Source organism: Chiroxiphia lanceolata, chromosome 7, assembly GCF_009829145.1.
Source record: "Chiroxiphia lanceolata isolate bChiLan1 chromosome 7, bChiLan1.pri, whole genome shotgun sequence".
In the NCBI taxonomy this organism is placed as follows: Eukaryota; Metazoa; Chordata; class Aves; order Passeriformes; family Pipridae; genus Chiroxiphia; species Chiroxiphia lanceolata.
Window position 1 is genome coordinate 3245199 of NC_045643.1, and position 23976 is coordinate 3269174.

Consider the following 23976-nt stretch of genomic DNA (forward strand, 5'->3'; position numbering starts at 1 on the left):
TAATTGACTTAATGTAAATTAACGAAAGTAAATGTAATTTTTTAATGTTCTTGTTAAAAAAACCCTAAATATAGATAGCTAGGCCAACATACATGCAAAATAGACATTTCAGTGGCAGATCAGCTACCCTGACCCTACGGCTGCTTGTTCCCAGACCCCCTCTTCCATCAATCCTCTCTTTCTCTTACTCTCACCTCTCACTCTCAAAATCTGCTGTGCAGGAAAATTCTCTATTTCTGACACAGTCAAACCCCCTTCCATTTCCTCTGGGAAAACATAGTTAATCATGCTCCTTTCTTGGTACATGTTAGTTGTTTTGAGAATTTGAGGATTCATATTATGTCTAAAAACCTTCAAGGAATGTGTATGCCCTAATGCCCCTGGACTTATTACCAGACCTCAAGTAATTCACATATTTTTCAGTAAAATAAGTTGCCAAAAGCTTTACTGTTTTATATTCATTTGAATAACAGAGGGCATTGATGCTTTTTATGTGGTAAACAAACAATATTACCATAACAGAAAAGAAATTTATACCAACCAAACAGTACATGTGGATCACAGTGCAGGCAAAAAATAAGAGTACAACACATTCATGCTTTATTAGACACACCATTCTAAGCAAAGAGCACAGGAATGTTATCCTACATGCCCATTATCTTACAGAACAGACAAAATGCAAAAACCTCAATGAGTCTCTACGCCACCACTCAGTCCTCAAAAGTACAAGTGAGTGTAAATGCAAAAAACCAACATAAATACTTGGTAAGACTGCTCAGGCTCTTTCCAACTGTTTGTTGTTTCCTCTTGCACGACTGTGGATCATAAAAATGACATGCCTCAAAATTCAAACACCCCTTACAGTGTGAGCAAGCACCAGTCATCTATAGTGGACAGTGTCCAGCTGCAGAAACTGTTAAAGCCTCTCCCTCCCCAGGAAGGGTCCAGAGTCTCATCTGCATTATCGTACATAGTGCAAAAATACCTTGAAGCCACATAAAACTAATTCACACTCAAACCAAAACTGAGTTTAATATGACCACAGTGAAAATAAAAATATTATGGTACTATATATATTATACTATTCCATATTCTAAAATCCAAATACGGTTCTTTTTTAATGGATAAGAGGAGCTTTAAATCACTTGCCCAATAGATCATCACAAAAATATTAATTTTGACTGAAAGAATTCTGCATCACAGCTTTTACTCTCTTTGTATTAATCAGACCTTCTGGAAGTGCTCGCTTTTCAACGGGAACAAGATGTGGTCAGTCTTCCACTTTCTATATTTATGGAAGATCTGTAAATAGCAATATGTTCCTTTGCTTTGACTTTCTCTGCTTACCAAGTCCTTTGACATGGATGAAAGCCCATTCTTTAGTCTTGGATATATCAGAAAATGGGTGGAAATGGAAAAGCAATCCGTGTAAAAAAACTTACCAAAAAAAATGGGAAACTGGTTGTGCTCCTCCTTTGGGGAACTGCTGTTCAGAGCGTTGGAATTCTCGTTTGGAGCAGTTGGCAACAAATTTACTAAAAGAAAAAGAAAAGTAGAAGCGAGTGTGAGGTGTGAAGCAGTGATGGGTTAATTAGACACAACCAAGCCCTGAAAATCAGCTATGATTGGTACCCATTGGCCTTACTCGATGCCAGCACTGATGCAACTTAAAGAGAACATTTCTTTAAGTCCCAAAGCCATAGAAAGCTGAGGTTGTTAAGGCAACTTAGGGATGGGTTCATTTTTCTTCTTTAATTTTACTGATGTAAGATTTAAATCAAAAATGGTTTGGCAAGGTTATTTTTATGTTGCCAGCAGACATTCTAACCTTTGAATTTGTAAGCTTTTCTCAAAATGTTGTGTTACTGACTAGAAAGTGGTTATGGAGCAAGTTTTAGTGTTAATGACTTCACTGTGCTCATGTACTTCAGCTGACACACATCTTCAAACAAATGGGAAAAGGAGTGGACAAACCAAAGAGCATCTGCATTAAAGAGTTAATTACAAACAGTAAAAGCAAATTGTTACCAAAAATCCCAGGGAACTCTTCAGGTTCTTCTGCTGGGGAACTACTGTTCACAGTGTTAGGATGCTCTTCAACTGTAACAATTGGCAATAAGTTTGCTAAATGAAAAAAAGAAAGGAAAACAATTAGGGGGAAAAAAGAACCCAAATTGGTATTAATGATTCAATATCTCAAAGATAAAAACTTTCATCTATTTAGACCATGACAACGACCCTTAATCCTCTGTTTCTTCTTGAGTATTCATACAAATTTACAAGGAGGTGTTATTTCAGACTAAAGTCAGGGAAAAAAAAATTATTCTGTAGCTTTTAGTCCAAAAGGTAAAAGCGGAATCAGAGCCCAGGAAGAAATATTTCAGCAAAGGTAGGGAAAGAGTCCACGGCTCTAGAGGTATAGTTCTTTAAAAAATATCTAAAAAAAAAAAAGCTTAGTGGGTCTTTCCTAGTCCAAGTGTGAATAAGCTCAAGTTCCCCTTGCCAAACTGACAGATTGTGAAACGGTCCTGGAAAAGGGTCCACTAGAGGCAAGAGAGATAAAAGGGTCTGGAGGCTCTTGATGGGAAAATGTATTCACCCTAGGAATAAAATGAAGTATTCTGTAAGGGGAGAGGAGTTCTGAAGGTTACTGTATCCTGGTGTAGAACAATTCCTTGGAACTGGCAGGACAAGGAAGTGGTTGAAGGATCTGTGGTCAGTCTGAATGGCTGTTTTGTAGCCTAAGCTGCTCAGCCAGCTCGTTCAGAAGTGAGGGACAGGTCTCCCACAATTCTTTGGTGGGAAATTAGGAATTTACAGTAAGTTTCTAAGACTAGAAATTCCTTTATGGGCACCTCTTTCCACTGCAAGACTTGGTTTGAAACGAATAAATGCGGATGCGTGGGTTAAAAAATATATATTAGTGCTTTATGACATTAAACTGGCAGATTTTAGGTCAGCTGTCATGAGAAAAGTAAAAAAAGGGATCCTGTAATATTAAATAGTGCCTACCAAATAATTGAGTCCAAATATTCTTAACTGAGGTATTTTTATTCTAAAATATGTATAATTACTGTCAATTTTACTGCCACCTCGTGGCACCCTAAGTTGCCTTTTTCCCATGCAAGATGCCTTCGAAACACAGCACTGTTTCTGCAAGAGTAAAGCTGAGAATAGTGAAGGCAACAACTTACAGTTTTCTTGGCAGGTGGTCCGGCAGTCTTCCAAATTCTTGAAGTTGTTCTGGTTTCCCAGGCACCCCCCATACTTGAACACTTCACATGACTTTGTCTCTCTGTTGTAGAAATACCTGGTAAAATAACCTCGGCACACTCCGGGGTCTTTGTCGTGGAAGCAGAAGTCGGGTTTTTCTGCAAACAATGGGAAATGATGAACAAAGTGGGAGAATCAAAAGATTAACACACACTCCAAGACAACAACAGAACTGGAGGAAGTTTATAAAATCAACCTGTAACTTTGGACTAAAGGCCAACTATAAAATAACTGCTACTTTATTGTTCTGTATATAACACCATAATATTACGTGGAGCATTATAGGGACACTTGTATTGCTTTTTTTTTTCTTTTCAAGTAGCCAGTAAATTATATCTTGGAAAATGACAACTAATGATTCTTTCAAAGTTTCCTCCAACGTTGAAGCTTTAACCTGAAAAACAGTTTTTATTCTGATCTAAAAGGCCTGAAGCTCAGCTGGATCATTTGCATCTAAGCACACATTCGTGTAATTTATAGAGTTGTTTTAGTAAATGTAACTGTGAATTATAAAGAAAGCAATGTTAAAATAGAATAAAAAATAATAATAAATAATAATAATTTAAAAAAAAGACAAAAAAGAAAAATACTAGCAAAGCATTTTTTTTTAGTAGTTGACTGTTATAAAAGGATACAGAGACAGAGCAGTTATTCTATAATTTTGCAGTCCCAGTTCTGAGTTTGCAATCAGTAACTTCGATATCAACCAAGAAAAAGTTAACAAATGAATACTGTGTAACTGGACTGAGTATCACAGCGTGATATCACGTCTTTTGGCAGGGAAGAAAAGCACACAGCCACACAATAATCCCTGAAAGTCAGCTTCTCACCATATTCCATTTTTTCTTAAAATTATATTCTAAAAATAAAATCATGGAAACTATAATAAACCATCTGCAAAGGCATTCTCAAATTCTTGCTAGTAGATACTTTGAAATATGATTCCTGTCTGAGCTGATTTACGGAGAAAAATCTATTTAGCCATCATATAAGACAATCATATCAGATGTGGTATATAAAAACCTTCCTTACCCGTAAAAATTCACAAAATATTGAGATTAAACAGGGAGCAGTAGGCTGCCACTTTAGTAAAAATTAACAGATCAATTACTTTGAAGTTCCTAACACTTTTGAAGTAGATTATTGAGTTACAAAGAAGTTAATCCTATTACAAGGTTATTATTAAAAGCAATTAATGCACATGATATATTTATATAAAATATTATTACAGCTCCTAACTAGTGCTTTTCCAAGAATTAATTGGCAATATCTTGTATTCCAACTGTTATAAAACTTCACGAACAGCAAGAAATAATTTTCAGAGATCATATGTAAAATTAAATCATTAAAATGTTCTTGGATAATGTAACAAAATCAATTGTTTTAAGCACTCCTGAACAGTTAGTTTTGATTGCTCACTACAAATTTCATTCTCTGCAGAAGACAGTTACACAGACAGGCAAGACTCTCCCAGAGCTGCACCTATTCTATACTAGGAGACAACAGGAGCTAAAATTCTTTCATCAAATATTGCACAGCATTGTGAAATAACAGAAAGATTCTTAGACAGATATTAACTGGAAAAGGAAGGCAGACAATAATACGGGTATGCAGACTACAGGATTATGACTGATTCCTAAAACCAGATGTTCTTCATTTAAGAATATCCTTATATTAAAATGGTTCTTGCAGAAAAGGGAAATTAAGTCCAAATTAGGTGAGCTCACATCTAACTTTTACAGCCACTTTTGAAGAGAGAATTCATGAAGGCAATATAATCCTAACCACACAAAGCAGTATTATACTTCTAAATGCCATGTCTTTCTCCAGGGACTCGATATGCAAGACTGCATTACTGGAAACAATAGTAAACATGCAATAATGTTGATGGTAGCCATGAGCTGAATTTAACAGGATTTGTCCTGGTTTCTCATTGAAAACAGGGAACTAGGGTCAGCCCTTAAAGGAAGCAGTGCCAAAGTTTGCAGCATCTGTGGAAAATAAACTTTAGTAACTTCCATAGCATAGAATCATAATTTTATTTTATTTTTTTTTTTAATGATTAGGAATGGAAAGGACAGGAGAAAACAGGAAGAGAAAACCATCATCTCAGTATGAAAACCTTCCAAATAACGTTCTGCAAAGAGAAGGGATTTGCTTATGTTCTATTTCAAAATGTATGTGCAAATCCTGGCATTTCTACAAGTTGCTAAATGCACACCCATTCAAGCAGTCACAAGTGGAAGGAGGGATGAAGGAGGGTAAGCAGCAAAACAGCAAACTGTCCCTTCAGGAGTGGGAAACTTGCTCCCCTGTTGGATGTATAATTAGGGGATCTGCCCTAACCTCTGGTGGTTCCTCCACAGATAAAGCTTAAAAAGTTCTGTTTCAGACTGATTTTTTTCCCTGTTTTTGCTAACAGTGGAGCAAGCTTTTAGCTTGTTCTCAAAACACACTGAAGATTCAGAATAAGAACTCACTTTCATCTTACATTGCTGTTTTTGTTAGGAGATAGCCTGGAACAATACACAAATAATTTAACAAAAGAGGCTAATAAACACCTTGGTGTTGTATAAGAGTCTTAGATCACTATGTAAATGTAATTACCTTTCTTAATTCGTGCTGCCACCTTCTTCCCAGACAATTCTGCAATATAAATTTAAAAAAAAAAGTATTTAGGAAAGGCAGGCATGTTAAGTCTCACCTGTGATGCCATTGAGTTTGGCAGTGACAATGAGCACTGAGGAGGAAGAATACAACAGCTCTTCCCTTTCTTTTTTCCCTTTTTAGAGAAGTAGCACAAAAGCTTGTTCTGGAGGGCTGAAGTATCATTTCCTTTGTATGAGAAGTCCTGCTAGATTGAAAACCTGAGGGTATGGAATGTACTGAAATCAAACTATTCCAATATTGAATTGAACCAGGGAATTACTGTTCTTGGATCCAGAAGCCCTCATTATGTAATCTTACTTCTCTAAAGAGGAGTAATTAGCAGACTAACAACCCAACTGCTGTAGATCCCGATGCTGCTCGTGGCTTTGGACAGGATCTGTGAGACATTAAGACTTCTCTCCTGCTATCCAATTCCCTTTGCTGTGCTATGGAGTGCCTGAGTGAAGTTTTCATGATGCTGTTTGTGATATTAAGGCCCATTCAGCCAAGTATCTCCAACTGTCTTTAGGGTTGTATGGGTGACAAGTTGTTTGCACGGTTCCCTCAGGGCACAATCAGCAGTGCAGAAGTTGCTATTGTCATTTTTAATGCAGGAGCCTAGGTTTTATCTTATCAGCTCAACGAACTGGATAGCTGAATGCACCCCCAAATTCCTTTTCAGTGATGGAAAACAAATCTTCTTTCCCTTCTAGGAGACTCTCCAATCATAAAATTACAAAGGAGTCCACGGGAAGCTTGTCTCAACCAATGCCTACCAAAGGCTGACAAGAGAATAGTGACCAAGGAGAGCTGATGCATTTTCTATTACAGAGATACTTTGCAAGGTAAATAAAATAGCAGCTTCTGGACTTCACCTCTTAATTGCATTGCTTCATAATTCTAGTTTTGTATCGTACTGCCCTCGTGTGCTATAATTCCACCATGGTTTTCTCTGGAAACGTGCTGGTGTTGTATTTTCAAAGCAAATCTGTGAGGTACAGATTCTGTCGTGACACATTTTTCCTTCCACCTCTTGGACAGTGCAGCTGGAATCCTTTAAAAAAATATTACTTAAAGGCATGACATGCACTTCAGAGTGACATAACATTTCTTGGAGCATACTTCCAGCTTTTCCTTTAGTAGGAGTCTTTGCCTTCAGCGTTTAAATGTTTAAACCCATGACCTAAACTACAGACACACACCAGGTCATCTCACTAATCTCACTCAGCTGTCCCCTTCAGGGCAAAACCAGCAATCATATTTTGGCATATGATCTCTACTCTTCTGGCAGAGAACAGGAGAAATTTATTGTGAGTTTATACAGGCCTAGAATCTTTTAATCTCACTACCATGTCAACAGTGTCTTTTTGCTTCTGGTCTCAGTTAAAACGCCAAATCCATGTCTGACTTAATGTCTTCTTTGTAAACAAACTGCATTTCTGAGTAGATTTTCCCTATAAATAATGGACATTAGAATTGCTGTCATGACCAGAACCATTTATCAGTAATTATTTTCTCAAGTTAGAAGGTTAAGTAGCCTAAAATGTATATTCGCTGCCTTGAAAATTAGGACCTTCGTGCTAGTGATAACACCTGTGATTCTACTTATGTCCAGTAAACTGGATATAAGTATCCAGTAAATGAAGCATATAGGCAAATGCCTCTTAAAATTAGGTTTTTTGTTCCCTGAAGAGGTGAGTATTGGGCAATTTCCTGATTTCCAGGAAACTTGAGTCAGAAGAATTAGGCTTCTTGAATCTGAACACTGTCTTTGAGAGTGGCCAGCCTGCAGCTGGGCTCTCTGAACTCTGTTGTACTGATCTCAATCAATTCTGTCTTTGGTGGTTCATTCATTCCAAAAACGTTTAAAGTTATCCTGATCTGGTAATACACTTATGTTGGCTCATTTATTCTTGTATTTGAATACTGAAATTGAATACTGAAAATCAAACACTTTGATTATTCACATTATTTCATCTGAATTTGTATATATATATTACATAGCTTCCCATTAGCTTATTTTTATCTTGATTTTCACATCCTTCACAGTGATAATTCAGTATCTCAGATTTTTCTTTATTTTCAAATGCTTAGGTATCACTCATATTATTTTTTTTTAGACTGATTTCTTCAGTTACTAAATAGTGATCTTCCTACAATAATAAATATGTAAGTATAAGTAAGATGAATATAACTATATACTACAAGACTGGACAGACAGAGCTAGCTTTAACAAAAAGAATTTACATAATTACATTGGTGTTTACTGAATTATGTTAGTAAAAGTGGTTAGCATTCTTAATTATGTTAGTAAAAGTGCTTTACACTTGATGGTTGACAGCACACTGTATATGACACCAAGCTATTTTATCTGCCGTTATTCATTCAAAGAATACAGAAATTATGAGCCTTTATTGCTCCAATTTTCAATTTTTTAACTCGAGAGATTGTATTCATTAAACTTTGTGGAGTCATAACTAGAAACACATTAATCACAATTTTCTAAACAAAACACTGCAGGAGTGAAAAAGTGCCTTTAAGTTTTGAGGGGTTTTGTTGGTTTTGGTATTTTTTTTTTAGAATGATAATGCCAACACTAATTTTTAAGCTTGGATGTTTATATTAACTGTGGAGTTCAGCTACCAGTTTCATTAATTTCTGGGCTGAAAATTTAATGAATGTGGAAAAAAACTTTTAAGCTGGTTGTCCAAAAGGGGAAAAAAAGTGTCTGTTAAATGCATGATACAAATTTACGACTCATGGAAACCGTATGACAAAGGAAAAGCTTGTCAGTCCAGAAAGTCCTTTTATAAATAAACAGAAAATTACTATGCAAAGAATTAATGCCAAAGTTTGAATAATTTGTAACCATTTAAAATTATATTAATCTGACTTGAATGCTTCAGACAGTACTTTTGATGGGACAATTTGTAGCAATGTAAGAATAAAACAGCAGGAGTAGAAAAGGAGCAAAACAGTATTTTTCTGGTTTTTTTTTTACTGATTAAGCATAGCCCTGATCTTCCATTCCTCTGTAAGAATTTCTTCTTTGATTTTCTGCCCAGAACTGTCATCTGCTCCCATGTAACAGTCTGTTATGACAATTTTAAAACACTTTAAATGAATTCTGTCTTACTTTAATTTTTTATTTTTTTTACACAGGTGTGAAGAATCCAAGATCCCAATATTGTAGTCTGGAGAACGAACTGCACTGTGAACAACTTTTATCTTAACTAATTTTTAAAAAAACCAAATAAAGGTAAGTGAGCACCAGAATAATCTGCACTTCTAGTAGTATCTGAGACTTCAACATAAAAAGAAAATGATTCAGTGGTGTAAAGATTCTCAGCCAGTTCAAAAAGAGTTGGCTTCAGATCCATTTCAGATTCAAGTAGGACAGAGTTTTGTTGGCTTTTCTTGTGTGTGTTTGCATTTAGGGCAAGACGTTTATATTCAGGAAGATGCTTTTCTCCGTGTCATCTTTTTTTATTTACTCTTTTTTTTTTTTTACTTGAAATGCTAGATTACATAACTTAGGAAGTAAGGAATTGTGTGTTTCATATAATTCTTCCCTGATAGCATGTCATTTTAAGAGATACCTTGTTTTAATATCATTAGCACTGTGTTTATCCATGTATGACACTGAAAACAAAGCAAAACTGTGACTGATTATTGCCACTTCTTCCCTGGAGCACACCTGGTCTCTGAGGCTCCTTAGGAGGAGATCTTGCCAGAAGCCATCAAAAGATAAGTCTCAAAATTAATCCTCAGAGTAAAATGCACTGAAGAACTGCCATTCGCTTAAAAGAGTGGAGCCGTCTGATCTTTTCCACTTTGACAAGATGTGATTGGAATTTTGTAGTGTAGAGGCAGGCTGATATGCTTGTATTTGTTTAAAAGCAGAACATAATTCAACAGAAATGCACGGTGGCACCAGCAGATCAGAAAATAGGGGTGAACGGTGAACAATGCCTCGACTTAGTATTTGGTGAATAAATAAAATACATGCGGCCTCCTCACTAGAAAGGTCAAAGGGAGCAAGGCCAGGGTTGCTTCCCAAAAGGATGGGTTTTCCTGTTAGCTGTTCTTCCAATACCTTCTGATCTTTGTGCTCATGTACAACATTTCAGCTTGAATTTTGCTGTTCTTTATAAATACAGTCCCTCTGAAGCCTTGTTGCCCTCAGCCACGCAATTCAGGCTCAATCTGGGTAGGTAAGAAAGCAACCCTGCTTTACTCTATAAATTGTAAACACTATTGGAAAACGGCAATTCCTGGTAATTTTTATTAGGAAATACAGGTGTATTTGAAGCAGATAATGTAACAGATATAAGGCCTGATCTAAATACTGTGCAGACACGAATTCTGGAAAGGATAAAAAATAGGTAAGAGACATTTATGACAGTCAAAGCACGATGCTATAAATTAGCTTGTTGTATACACAGCCTGTTTTGGTCAGGAAGCCCAAATAGGAGCTTCTGAAATAGATTTTCTAATCTGAAATTTCTTGCAAGTGCTTTTTGGTAAGCTCTATGAACTTACTCTGCTAATGCTAGAAAACACAAATTTACATCCTGCAAATCAATTCAGTTCCTACAGCGCCTCAATAGATTTCCAGTTTTACTGGAAGGCCCAGGGCTACAATAAATTATGAAAACAGGGCAAACAAAAGAACATCTACCAAGATCTGCATAACAGGAGGGTGCTACCAGGGCATATCACTGATAGGCAGCAGAGAGTGACAATTTTCATCTGGTGGTGTTGCCCATCCTCAGGATAACCTGCTGAGTGTTCCCTGCTGCAGGACTGCCCACCACCACTGCCTGGAGCTCAGCACTGATGGCAAGATTTGCTGCTGGGCAAAGAATATGTGACTGAAAAATACCTTTTGTTGAGAATGAATCCTTCTAACTTACCTCCTACTCTAAGTAAATGAACACCCAATATAACACTTGGGAAAAAACCCCACATAGTTGATATACTGCCTGAGGGTTGTTACACACCTTTGAGGACACCTTTATATGGATTTTTCTTTCAATTTTCATTTTCCCTTCCCTTTCCCCTTCCAATACATCCCTATCACTTCCTGTTTACACAGCCAGATTTGTATTCTATCAAATTCCCATGAAAATAAAATCCATATTAGATATCCAGAGGAAACCCTCAATATAAGACTTTAATTCCTCCAGTCTCTAAACATACAAGCTTGTCAAATTTCTAGCTCCACTGGCATTAACTCCCAGTTTTAAGAGTCTTCTAACTTTCATACAGTCCTGTGAGGGTCTTGAACAGTGCTGGAAGCCTTACTTAATTACAAGGTTCATTTTAAATTGCAAAACCAGCATTCACAAGGCCCTTTGTGAATATGGTGCTGTGTATCATATGTTAAACTTAATTTTCTTCTTTTTAATGATTAATTGATGAGATTTCAATAAAACAGAGCTGACAAATGGCTGTAATTGACATTTTTAATGGGAATTATGTACTACTGTAGTTCTAATTATGTTGAAATATAGAAGATGTCCAAGATTTTGGACAGCTTCTATCAGCTTCTCAAGTGAAGGAGAAACCTGAGATCAAAAATTGAATTAGATACTCTGAAAGCAACAAAGAACATCTGTGCTTCCCACCAGCTTAGCCCAGCCTCAAAATTAATTTCACATGGGTTCTAGCTAGAAACTAAGCTTCCTTGTATCGGTGTCTCTATTCCAGAGGTACACTAAAACAAGTCTCACTTAAATTTCTAAATCCTGAGTGTTTGCTTGCAGAAGGTAAAATAATTCACATGACTCCAACCTACTTGGGAACATAATTAGAGGAACCACATTTCTGTATTAATGGGAACTGGAGAGAGCCTCTTCTTCCAAACTTCACGTGGTTTGTGAACAAGAACTAACAGATGCAAAAGAAATGACAGGGGGATAAGAGAATGGGTACTGGCCTGTCACCACACACTTCTTCTGACATTCTTCCAGCGTCAGGAAGTTGTTCTCGTTGCCGTGGCACCCACCATACTCAAACACTTCACACTGACGGCTTTGAATGTTGAAGAAGTAGCGCACGTGGATGGCTTTGCACGGGCCATCATCTGCTTTCATGGCACACACCGAGTGCCCAAGTATCAGTGGGGGCAAAGCAGCACCTGTAATACAGGAGAGAAGCAGAATAACTGTTAGTGAGTTCGTTTGCTTTGTTTGCTTACGTAGTGTAACTTCAATGTGACACTGCTCGTGTTTTCTGCCAGAGAGGCACCACACCACATCTGTCTGCAACGCTCTGGACACACTAAACAGATGTAAAAACAAAAAACATCAACTGGGCTGCAACACAAATTCCATTCGATCAAACCAAACGTGTGGTTTCAATTTTCAACCCAAACAGCTCATATTATAAGCTTGAACTCCTCATCACAAACCTCTAAATAGCTACGGGTGGCAGCTTAGTCACAAGAGCTAGTGGGCAACTCTGAACGACAAACACAGAGAGAAAAACCTGGTAGCTCTGAAAACACAGCGACAACCACGGCAGAAAGGATTCCTTGTGCTCTCTCCCGTGCACTTCTAACAGCGAACATCGCTCACGAAGACACAGCGTGAGTCGAACAGAGCCCTGCAGAGGGCATCGCTCCACTGTCGGATGGTGCTGGACCGGGACACAAACCCAGCCCGCACCACTGAAAGGTCATCTCACTGTATTTTTCCTTTGACCTCGCTGTTCTTGCATCACAGCTTTCAAGAGCTAAGCAGACAAGTAGAACGTTAAGGGGAAACAGAACTCTGTGTTACCAAATCGTGTAATTTCTGTGTCTTTCGAATATGTTGTTAGGTGAGGGAATGTTTTGTAATATTTGTCATATGTATCATGAAAAACACCAGCCAGATTTTACACTGTCAATGTCTATAAGGAAATTCTGACTAACAACTGAGTTGCTGATGCTTCTCCCTTACAAATATATGGTTTAATATTTTTTTCCTATTTTGCTTTTCTGATGAACTATTTTGCCCTGGAGGATTTTGAAAGCTCCACAGAGCTGGTGTGATTGCCAAAGCAGCCAGAAGAACAGACCTGAATTTTTTCATTCATTCTCCCACAGCTAATTAGAATATTGATATCTCTTAACACATGTGTCAACACACCTAACAGTGGCCCAGGAAACAGGAGACAAAACAAAGGGTGAGGACAAGAGTTTCCATGATTATTGCACAGCCCCCTACTATTACTAGATTAAGTTTCCAGTTTTAATTAAAAGAATCTATAAAAATCAAACCTTATGACTTGGTAAAAAGAAAACCCACAGAACTAAAACATTGTTTTGGTACTTCCTAAGGCCTTTCCTCTGCAGTCCCAGGGACACTGTTAACCACTGTCAGATGTACTGACATCTGCTGTGAGCGTAATGACCAGCTGTGTCACACTTTTTGGCAACTGGACATTTATTTTCTTAAGAATGCTAGAAAGTTGCCATAGTTTGACTAAAATCTCTACCCTGTGAAATCCCCAGGGGCCAAACCCTCCAACTTTAAGCAGTAACCAAGTGACTGAAGAAAGAAGTCTCTGAGGGGTTCGTCGGAACTGAATCATTCTTGTGTCTGGGAACAGCGAAGGAATTCTTCCCCATTATTTTACACCTGGGAACACTTAACTCACACAGATGACAGAAAATGAGCTTTTCTTCTCAGATTAGAGCAGTAGATGAGAAGGCAAGCAGGAGGGTTTGACCAGTAGACCTGCATAGGCACAAATCTGCCTGTACTCATTTTACATGTGGAATATAGCTCAAGAAAACTAATTCTTAGTATAAGGCCCCATCCTCTGCTCTTGAACACTGGAACAAATTGTTACTACTACATTTTAGGTCTTGTGTGAAGAGCACAGGATGTGACATTTAGAGAAGATGTCTGTCAGGAAGGCCAGTGAATATTCTTCAGCAGAAACAAAGGAACGTTAACAGTTTCTTATCCAAGTGAAGTAGAATTCCCAGCAACCTGAAGCAGTCAGTTCCAAGATTTCATTACCCTTCTTGCAAGGCAGGCCCTCTTTGTAATGTACCATCTAAATATTCTTATATATTAAATAATATTTTGCTTCCTTTATGCATAGAGAGAATAATTTAAAACCATATATTTGATTTTCTAATCTTGCAATTCAAGGCTCCTGCAGGAGTGAAGGTGGCCTCCTGCACTCTCAACCTTTAATTTGGGCCCTCCAGGTTTGGCTCCTGCCCAGGCTGCTTGAAGCCTTCATGGTGCAGCAGCTTCCTTGCACTCACTGTACCACTTCAGGAGCCCACCTCTGGTCTACTTTTTGTCTTTTGGAAGACTTTTGCCTCCTCTTAATTATGTCCATACTAAATAAACTAAGTTCTTCCAAACTTTTTATTGGCCTTGCTTTCTAATCCTTTCATAACTCTTATTTGGATCTTTCCTATTAGTTGGATTACTGTTTAAGCGTGCTGCCCAGAGCTGATCATAACCTAAGGCATTACCAGTGGCAAAGAGAGTGGAATAATTACTCTTGGGTTTTGTTGTTTTGGGTTTTTTTTCTTAATGGAAGGAAAAATCACTTGCTTTTTTTTTTTTTTAAACAACACTGCATTACTTTTGCAATGCTCTGCAACTTCCATTTGCTCTCCAGCAAATGTAACCTTGTTATACAGGTACTTCCACAGTTATTTTCCACCCTGTATTTATGAATGTATCTATTCTCCTTTGTAAGTACAGCACTTCGCATTTGTCATTAAAAAAAAATGATTTTTAGCTTTCCAAACTGGATATGACCCTGTTGAATATTTATTCCTCATCCAATTTAGGCATCTGGTTCAAATAAATTTAGGAAAGCTATATAATTATAGGAGTGTACTACCCTAGACCAAGAATTTTGGTAGAAATACATTAAATAATTGTTACAGCTGATGCTCATTGTCACCCTAAAGTTATTACTTACCATGCTAAAATTAAACTAAAGCAAAGCAAAACCTCCTCTCCCCTTTCTTTCCCCCCGTCCCCCTTGATTTTTTTATTAGGAAGCAGAAGTGGTGAATTAATGCCTCTAATCCCCTGACATTGATGCAACTGAAAACAATACCTCACCCCCTGGCTGTAGGCACAACAAAAGACTTTAATTTGACTTTTGGTCTCATAAGGATAATCTGCGGGGCTGCTTGTTAAAAAGACTCCCTTTTAATTAAAAAATGAACTGATTCCCATCCTAAACCTGCAGCATAATAAATATGATGGACAAGGGTGTTATGGTGGAGTTGCTTCTCAGAACAGAACTATATAAATCAAGAAAATAAAGGTCAGAAATTATGCTGACTTTTAATGTTTTAGTTTGCTAAGGTTGTGTGTTCTCAACCTTACATGAGTTTCCGTGGTTATCCTTAATTATAAATTGCTGTCATCTTCCCAGCCTTTTCTTGGAAATGTCTCCCTTTGATAAGTGGTATCAATACTGAGCACCTTGCCACTGATGAAGAAGAGCTGTTGCTTTTCTCTCCATCTTTGTCAGTTTGACAGCTTCCCACCCACACACTGTTCCCTGTTTCCCACACTTTTAAGCAGGAACATTTATTCTTGGCAAACTTTCCCATACGAATAAAAAGCACATTCAGTTTGTGAGTCGTTTTCTGCCGACCACATAAGGTATTAATGAACAGTATACATAAACTAGTTCTCTTTATACCATTCATTTTTTGTTATTACCCTTAATAAGGGTGGTGGAAAAATCCCTAGTTTTGCTGGAAGAGAACAAGTTAATAATACTTTTTTATCCCATTGGACTTGACTCGCAATCTTAATTATTACTGTAATTTAAATAGACAAAAACCCCCCACCTCTTAAATTCACAAAGTACTTTCACTCAATGTGGTCCAAAAGTATGAAATTACAAATAATGGATGCACATAACTTATTTTATCCTTTAAAGCTGAAATTTATGGAATGCTAGGGTAAAATATGTCATTGCTTTATAACCATCTAACTTCAAACCTAAATGTTATCAATGAAATTGCACCCGGCAAGATTTATATATTTAATTTCGCTGAGCCCAGAATTTAAATCTTGAGAAACCACAAATATCACTTTAATTAGCAACAACCTAAACATTTTATGGAAACAGACTACTGTGAAAATATTTTGTAAACACTGCAACTGAGTCTTCAGCAGTGACTAAAACAGGATCCTAGTTTAACTTCTAATAATCACATTTGATTGTTTTTTACTTTTGAATTAGAGCCCAAAAGTTCAACTGTTTCTCATACTAAATCACTTACTGGTCATATAATCTTAAAGGATTGGTTGCAAAATAACCAGTGAAAAAAATAATGCCCAGTACAACGACTATTTCATTTCCTTGGGATTATTTTCTTATTGTCTTTTATGAAAAAAGTAAATAGAGGAAAAAAATCTAAGGCAGCAGATTTCTTGTTCTGGTGACAAAGTGTGCAAGGCAATTTGGACATTATGAACAGCAGGCTTAGGCTAAGGATTTATATAAGACTAAGAGTTGCAGGGCAAGGATAAATATGACTTTAGCCTCAAACAGGAAGGGCATTTGTGCACTTCAGGGTTAAGAGGAAACAAATTTACGCTGCACGAATGAGTTTTTACTACACAACCATGCTAAGCTTAAGCTTAATGCATATATTTTAAATTGTAGTGACTAATTGTGACATGGTCCTAAAGCACAAGTTTTGTAGTAGCTTAGCATAGGCATGACTGTGCACAGTTAATGTTTCTGTCTCAAAGAACAACTGCTGCAAAAGTCTGACAAAGAGAAATAATTTGGATGGAGATAGGACAAAATATGGGCAGATTAGGTAGAGAGTCAATATAAAGAAAAGGTTCCCCTTAGCTGCACTCCCAGACATGCTTCAAAATCAGACATGTCAAACAGAAGTTTCTACTTCATAGTTCTTGATGGAGAGAACATAGTTCTCTTAAGGAAGAGATCACAATTTTAAATCATTTTCTTAAGGAAAGAAGAATATTTCAGTGTATTCTTGTAATAATTTAGTGTATTTTTCCTTCATCTGCTTTCTCAAAATTTTTTGGGAGGAAATGAAAATACCCTTCCCAATGATATCCAGTACAGAATTCTGACCCATCTTGGTTAACTTCAATGAAGTAAACAGAGATCTTACAACGGTGAGAATCCAAGAACCTCCCCAGTTCTAACAGTCACACTTTTTTTCTTAACAAAAATCTCTAGCTGGTGAGTTTTAATCATAGAATTATAGAATATCCACAGTTGGAAGGGATTAACAAGGATTGAGTCCAACTCCTTTGTTTATCCAGTGATATCAAATCACTTGGGGCTATACAGAGATCTTCTTCAGGGCCCAGAAAAACAACCAGGACAGTAATTGCATCATTTTGAGACCAAACTTTGCACATTAACTGTGACTCAGGAGAGCTGTGTACGGGACAGCAATCTGCAATGTTATCCATCATATTTCTGCTTCTTTTGTGTGGGGAGATAAAACCTGGGTTTGCCAGCTCTATGTTCTTTTCCCTAAACAATGAACTTTTCCCTGATCCTAAAGCAGAGCTTTAAGGGAATTATCTTGATATCTAACCCAATGTTTGGTTAGGATTAGGAGTTCCAAAAAGCTTGGAAAACAGGAGCCTCGACAGAAGGCAATTTTGCTGAAGCTTAACACACAATTCTGCATACCTCCCTCCTGATTAGAAACCAGCCCATTTTTACCTTAGCCTCAATTTCAAAAAGTTCCCATAAAAGTTCTCAAGTGCAGAATTACATCTACAGTGCATTTTAACACAGTGGGCTTTGTTGCTCGAGACAGTCAGAGGTGTTTTGCAGTAACCTCTTACCCCCAACGTGCTCTTCTTCGCTGCCCTCCGACTCGGTAGCTGCACACCCAGCGACACAGCAGAACAGCAACATAAAGGCTGAAGGTGAGGAACATCCCTTCTTCCTTCCTTTCATCTTCCCTGTATAACATATAGAAGAAAATATACACTTCAGTCAAATTCCTTGCAAAAGTCACAAGCAGGATAGTGCTGCCCTGGGGGTAGATACACAGCCTGGGAGCTTTGGGAATAATGGGAGCCATATAATCATATTGTAGGCACAGTGAAAAACAAGACAAGGTTCACAGTTGTGCTCAGCAGATTGCAGGTCTCCCATCCCATCTCCAGCACGGATTAGAGGCATTGCTATTACTTTTATAAATCACCTCTTAGAATACATAATGATATAAAACGTAACACTTGGCACTTTTATTGTCCTGATCAGTTTTAAAAAATATATGGTTGGTTGTCAAGTCAAATCCTTCCAGACAAGTTTTCCTCAATCTGAAAAACTTAGAGTCACTGCCACAAACACAAGATTCTACTTTTAACAAACATTTAATCAATTTATAATCACACACGTTGCATTTCACAGGAGTCAGTGAACTTTTTGCAAGCATTTTGTCCCTTGTGGGTCCCTTTAATATTGGGTACCTCACTTAAGTGCAGAGCTGTTATTTTTCACATCTTTATCAGTGCAACCATCCCTACAAAGAGAACACTTTGATCCCATGGCAGCTGGCACGTTCAGGTTGCCAAAGATGAGGTGATTCATGCTCTTATGAAATTATCTCTGGAAAACTTTGGCTTTAACTTTTTTAGAAATACAGATTTTCCAACTAACTGAAAGTAGTTCCTTAAGGATCTCAGAATCCTAATTAGAGGATAAGCTAAATACCTTCTTTGCTCCCAACAGATGGATTTCCTGTAGATATCTTCTTCTCTTAAAGTACAATACTAAATTTTTTTTGCTAAGTTAATTAATATTAAGTTAGTAAAAACTAAAGCTCTAAGAAATGGGAAGCTCCTTACATTCAGACACTGTTCAGTGTTTAAGTTTACATGTCTGTGAAGACAGCAAATCTTCATCAATGAAAGTAAGAATTTTCATTTGCCTCTAGGGAACTTACCCGTTTTTCCCTCTTGGATACTTAATGGTCTCTCAACTTGCAGCATATGTAGGAGAAAAGAAATGCATTCTTAAAAATAACTCTTGGTGAAATTACAGACCAGACCATGAGTGACACTAATTATTTCGATAATTTTTGAAGTTGACACTTCCCTTCAGAAGGCTTCAGTACATCATGTGGTAAAAAACACTGAGAGAGGTCTTCATTCCTTTTTTTCCTTTTTTTTTTTTTTTTAGCTTTTTGTAAAGGAACAGAATTTTGGGATCAATGGAATTTCTCTTTTAGTCAGAAAATACGACAGTGTTAACTTCATCATAATCTTTTCCTATCAAAATCAATGAAAGAATGTGCATCTTTCATTCCTTCTAAGCTCAATTATTAAGATTAATTTCTACATGAACAAATAAAATGCTTTATCCACATGCAGTTTCTGAAACATTACGTAAACAGAGAATATGTGCAAGTACCATGATTACTCATTTTCAGCTATTAATCAAATAAATAGAAGTAGCATCTTTATTCATGATTCTAACCAGAAATTCAGTTTTAAGCTCCTTTACATGCAAAGATTTGTGGTACACGACTTTGGAAGAATTTTCCGTTTTTATCCAAGGGTTAGAGAAAACCTTCCAGCAAATCTTTTTATTCACTGCTGATAAAAGGTCCAGTCATACTTTAAAAAAAGTAACTGTACAAGGTAACCTGAAGTTATCTAAGGCTGTCTTTATGATTTGAGAGATTTCTGAGTTGTGAAGTTAGTTTGACATCAACTAAAATAAAAATAAATCCACAACTAAGAAAAATGTTCTGGGGAGAAATACTATGTAAAAACTTTCTAACAACTGCACAAGTACTTAGAATCACAATGTAAATAAAGGTGGTGATAGTTTGACATCATCTAGGCTCAATGAAAGCAGAAATATCATCAAATTCTCAGGTTTGGTGCTTAGATATACAGTAATAACTTAGAAATTTTGTGTGGCTCCTGTGAGTTCATTGGAATAAAAAATTGTCAAATACACTCTGAGTTTTAGTTTTTGAAATGACATGAGAAAGGGCAATTTTCTAGCACATTGTTTTCCTTAGAAGTAATTACTGGCACAACTGTGACTTTTCATAAAGAAACATGTAAATTATCCAGAACCTCAACTGCCCTCGGATTAATTCCGAATTTGTCCCTGGGCTCTCATTTTCTATATTTGAGTTTTTCCAAACATGGCATCAAATTTTTCACTATTTCAGTAAAATTCAATTTGAATTTGGTTTTTTTATTACTCAGATTGAGGCTTTGGTTCTTTCTTCTGGGAACCTCCAGAATGTAGATTTAGATTGCAAAATTTAGGAATCAGTTTTTAGTCCGTCTTCCCATGTTCTCAAAAGCTGGTTCCCAGGTAGAAGAAAAAAAAAAATCAATCAGCCAGAAATGGAAATCCTCAATAAGTTCCTATTTTTTTTCATTTAAAAGTAGAATTTTGCACATCATGAGCTGCCATATATAATTGTCACCGTGTGATTACGAGGATAAATTACTGCACTGGGACAGCAAACAAAAATCTTCCAAGGGTACAGCGTTCCTATTCTTCCACTCGGCTCCCACATTTCTCTAAAAAGAAAGAGTGCCTTGTCAAAAGCAGGGCATATCCTGATGTTTGGGCAAGTTCCCAAGAGGAAAAATGTGGGCTGTACAACTGCATATCTACCTCACTGCGAAGTCTGCTGACCAAACCCCAACTCCTTTATCTTTTTTCTAACCTTCCCAGAAGGTCAAACATTCCCAGGACATTGTGTCAGGTGTGGGTGGAGGTGGGATGAGTGGGGTAAAGGTTTTGGTAATAAAACTCTTAAATTCTTCTGTAGTTTAATTCTTTCTAATGATTCCTACAGGAAGATTTAAAATCCAAGATCAAAGTTAATTTGGCACTGCTTTTTCAATTAAAAACCTAAATCCTCTAGAAAAAAAAAAACCCAAGTTTTCTGCCTGGATGTTCAGTTGCCCTGTAACAGAACTTTAAAGCTGTAAACCTCTTATGATATCTATATAACTTTCCTTTTTAAGGCATTCTGGTTTTTTCATTGTATTTATATGGAAAGCACAATTCAAATACTTCATCTATAATATGTGGTGGAGTAAAATATCAGGAGCACACATCTGTGAAGGGAAACGTTTCAAGTTCAAATAATTCACGTTAAATGATTATTTGAGCCAAATTCTGAAGATTCTGAGAGTAAATAGTAGCCCCTTCCTCCAGAAGGGTTCTAGCTTAGGATAGCCAGGAATCAGTCCAGTTTTAACACTGGCTTTTCTCTACACCACAGTGTCATTAATGCATATTTCCTGAAGACAATTCCTTAAGAACTGGCACTCCACTGCTCCCAAACCACCTCCCTTTTAATGAGGCATTTTTATATCTGTAATGGACAACAACGTTACTTGACAAAGGAGGTCAACAAAGGTAATAATTGGCCCCAATTTGTTCCCTGATTTAATTAAAAACTGTAATTTCGAAATCATACAACTGGCTTCCCTGAGGCTGAAATATAGGCAGACCAGGCAGACCACAAGCAATCAAGGAAGCTCCCAGAAACAGATCCTTATTACCTGGTCTTATAACGAGGACTTTTTTATCCTGACACCTAAACATGGAAATAAAAGGAAGCTCTCGAGAGTTTTTTTGCTGAAGGCAGAAAAGTACAAAACTTGGTGTCTTCTCCATGCAGTTTGGAGACAGACTTTTTACGTGTGTATGTATATATATATATATATATATGTACATATTATTTTTTTTACCTAGTAGTCTCTTCAACACCGATTTCTGTAGTTACCTGACTGCTTAGATGCAAACAATTTTTTCAGTGTCATTTATCTCTAACTGGCTAACTGGAAAAAGCAAAACAAAAGCCAGCATTTCCCGCAGTAGCCAAAAAAAGATATTCCTAGAAAATGGCATAATGTGACACTGTAATGTCTGTAAAAGTGACTCATTCACACTGACAGCCCAGGAAGTGGAAACACAGACACACACAGAAAAATTAAAAAAAAAAAAAGGAAAATAAAAAAAAAAAAAGAAAAAGTAAAGTATATAATTGAATAAAGGAATTAACAGCAGGAGATAGGATGTGCATAGTGAGAGGTCGAATTTAGCACAGCCTAAAACTAAGGATTAAAAGGTCTAATTAGACAGGATTATAACACCTGTGATATAAAAGCAGACTTTTTTCAGCCCACTATGCTTCAGAGGCATTATATTTGCCCTATGATATCTTGTACTATCTACTAGGACTTGTGTGACAGATTTAATTAGACCTATCTACAGCATTGTCTCCCAGCTGGCAGAGTCCATCTGTTCCCTTGAACAGGGTTTTATTCCATGTGCTGTTTTGCAATGTCATGTTTTTCATTTCCTGTGCAGTAAATATGAAGAATGAATCGAGTATGAATTCCATCCCCTCTGCTCTGATGTAAAGGGAGCAGAGAATGATGACACCTGCCCCAGCTTTACAAGTCCCAGAGTCAGTGCTGGGCTGTCAATTAAACTGATTTCCACCAGAAAGGATTTCCACCACTGGAGCCTTGCACTGTCACAGCAACAAGAACTTGGATTCATCCAAGAACTTCAAATTTGCTTCTTGTTATGAAAGATAATGTTGGTTGGTTACCTACCTTTTATCAAGGAAGTATAAATGCTTTCATCAAGTAACATAAATGCTTTGCTGCTGCTGCTGCACTATTCCAGCCTCTTAAATTCTCAAGTGAAAACCGGGAAGTAAAGGGAAAATTTAAAAAACCAGATTTCTTCATTGGATTTTATGCTGAAAAGTTGTATGACCTGGTGTCACTATTTCAGATTTAAACTCCCACTTTGGTCCTGCTTTTATTAAAGTTGAAAATGCTGCTTTTCAACCACACCTGACAAATGAATTGAAAAGGAAACCTTGTTATGTTTTGAAATGAAAACGAAAATAAATAAATAAATAAGCCTACCCCAAGAGTTTCCTTCTTTTTTTCACATGCCTTTAGACCTCTCTCGCCTTTACATTCTCCTTTGTCAACTCCTTTCACTCACGTTTTTAAAGTGTTTTCCATTTTCACAGCTTAGCTCCAGAACCTATTTAATCCCTTCTCCTAGTCAGCTCACACCTGGCACCAGGTATTTTTGCCATCCTGTCTCCACTCCACTTCTCTCGTGACACAGGTCCAGGCCTTAACTTCTTTCTCCCTTGAGTTCTCCTTTACTCACCTGGCTCAGTCAGGCCTCCCATCCATGATATCCATCACCCAAGACCTGGGAAGTGGATATATTCTGGGAGGCAGAGCTATAGTGAGATTACACCTTGGCAACAGAAGCCTGCAAGCAATTTTCCTGACTCCCTGATCGTGATGCAACAGCCCCAGTGAATTATAAACTCTGAAATTAAGACTGATCTATTAAATAGCTTCACTTTTCATAGGAACACCAGATTTGTCCGAGTCAAATCACATAACATTTCATTGTGATACACCTTTCAATGGGGAAAAGAAGTATTTTGCTCCTGCTGAAATATTTTTGTGTGAGTACTAAAGCAAATTGCTGGTTTACATAATTTCGTAAATCTTGAAAAACGAAACGACAAAACCATTACACTCAAACCTGTACCTGTTTGTAGCAAAGATACTGGTCATCTAATCCTATTTTCAAACAGGGAATGCCTTCAGCAGCCTAATAGCCCCTACCAGAGCATAAAATCCACTAACAAAACAAACAAGCAGCAATATTAGTTACATATTAGCTTTATGAATTCTCTAGCCTGATTGGTTTTTTTTTTTCTAGTAGTTTGAACTGGAAGACTACTGTATATGTTCAAATCTCAGCTGTGCTTATTGATAAATAGACATGTTTTTAGAGGTCAATTATCTTACCATGATAGATAATGAAGAGAGTAATTTCAGTGCTGTATATTTGTTAACCCAGTTGAGTGTAATTTCCCATTGTTCATACAATAGAAATACTATTCCCTTTCACTGAAGTGAAGCTGTCAGATATTGAAAATATAACAGGCAGGCACAGGAAGAAGCTACCAGCCACATCCTGTGACTGATTTTGGCCATACCCATTGACCTTTTGTAACTTCATCAT

The 23976-nt window shown here is 37.1% G+C and overlaps 1 protein-coding gene across 2 annotated transcripts in view; it reads right to left on the reverse strand.

The window, feature by feature from the left end:
* Positions 1–23976, reverse strand: part of TFPI (tissue factor pathway inhibitor) — a 33624-nt gene that overhangs the window by 5658 nt on the left and 3990 nt on the right. The window contains exons 2-8 of one of the 2 annotated variants that reach the window (XM_032693774.1): positions 17754–17873; positions 11864–12064; positions 5881–5919; positions 3195–3371; positions 2029–2124; positions 1443–1535; positions 578–815 (exon numbers count right to left, since the gene is read on the reverse strand). In XM_032693774.1, coding sequence (XP_032549665.1) covers positions 718–815; positions 1443–1535; positions 2029–2124; positions 3195–3371; positions 5881–5919; positions 11864–12064; positions 17754–17868 — 819 coding nt within the window. In that variant the 5' untranslated portion in view covers positions 17869–17873 and the 3' untranslated portion in view covers positions 578–717. Of the gene's footprint in view, positions 1–577; positions 816–1442; positions 1536–2028; positions 2125–3194; positions 3372–5880; positions 5920–11863; positions 12065–17753; positions 17874–23976 lie in introns of those variants that run through there. The other variant, XM_032693773.1, reaches the window with a different exon arrangement.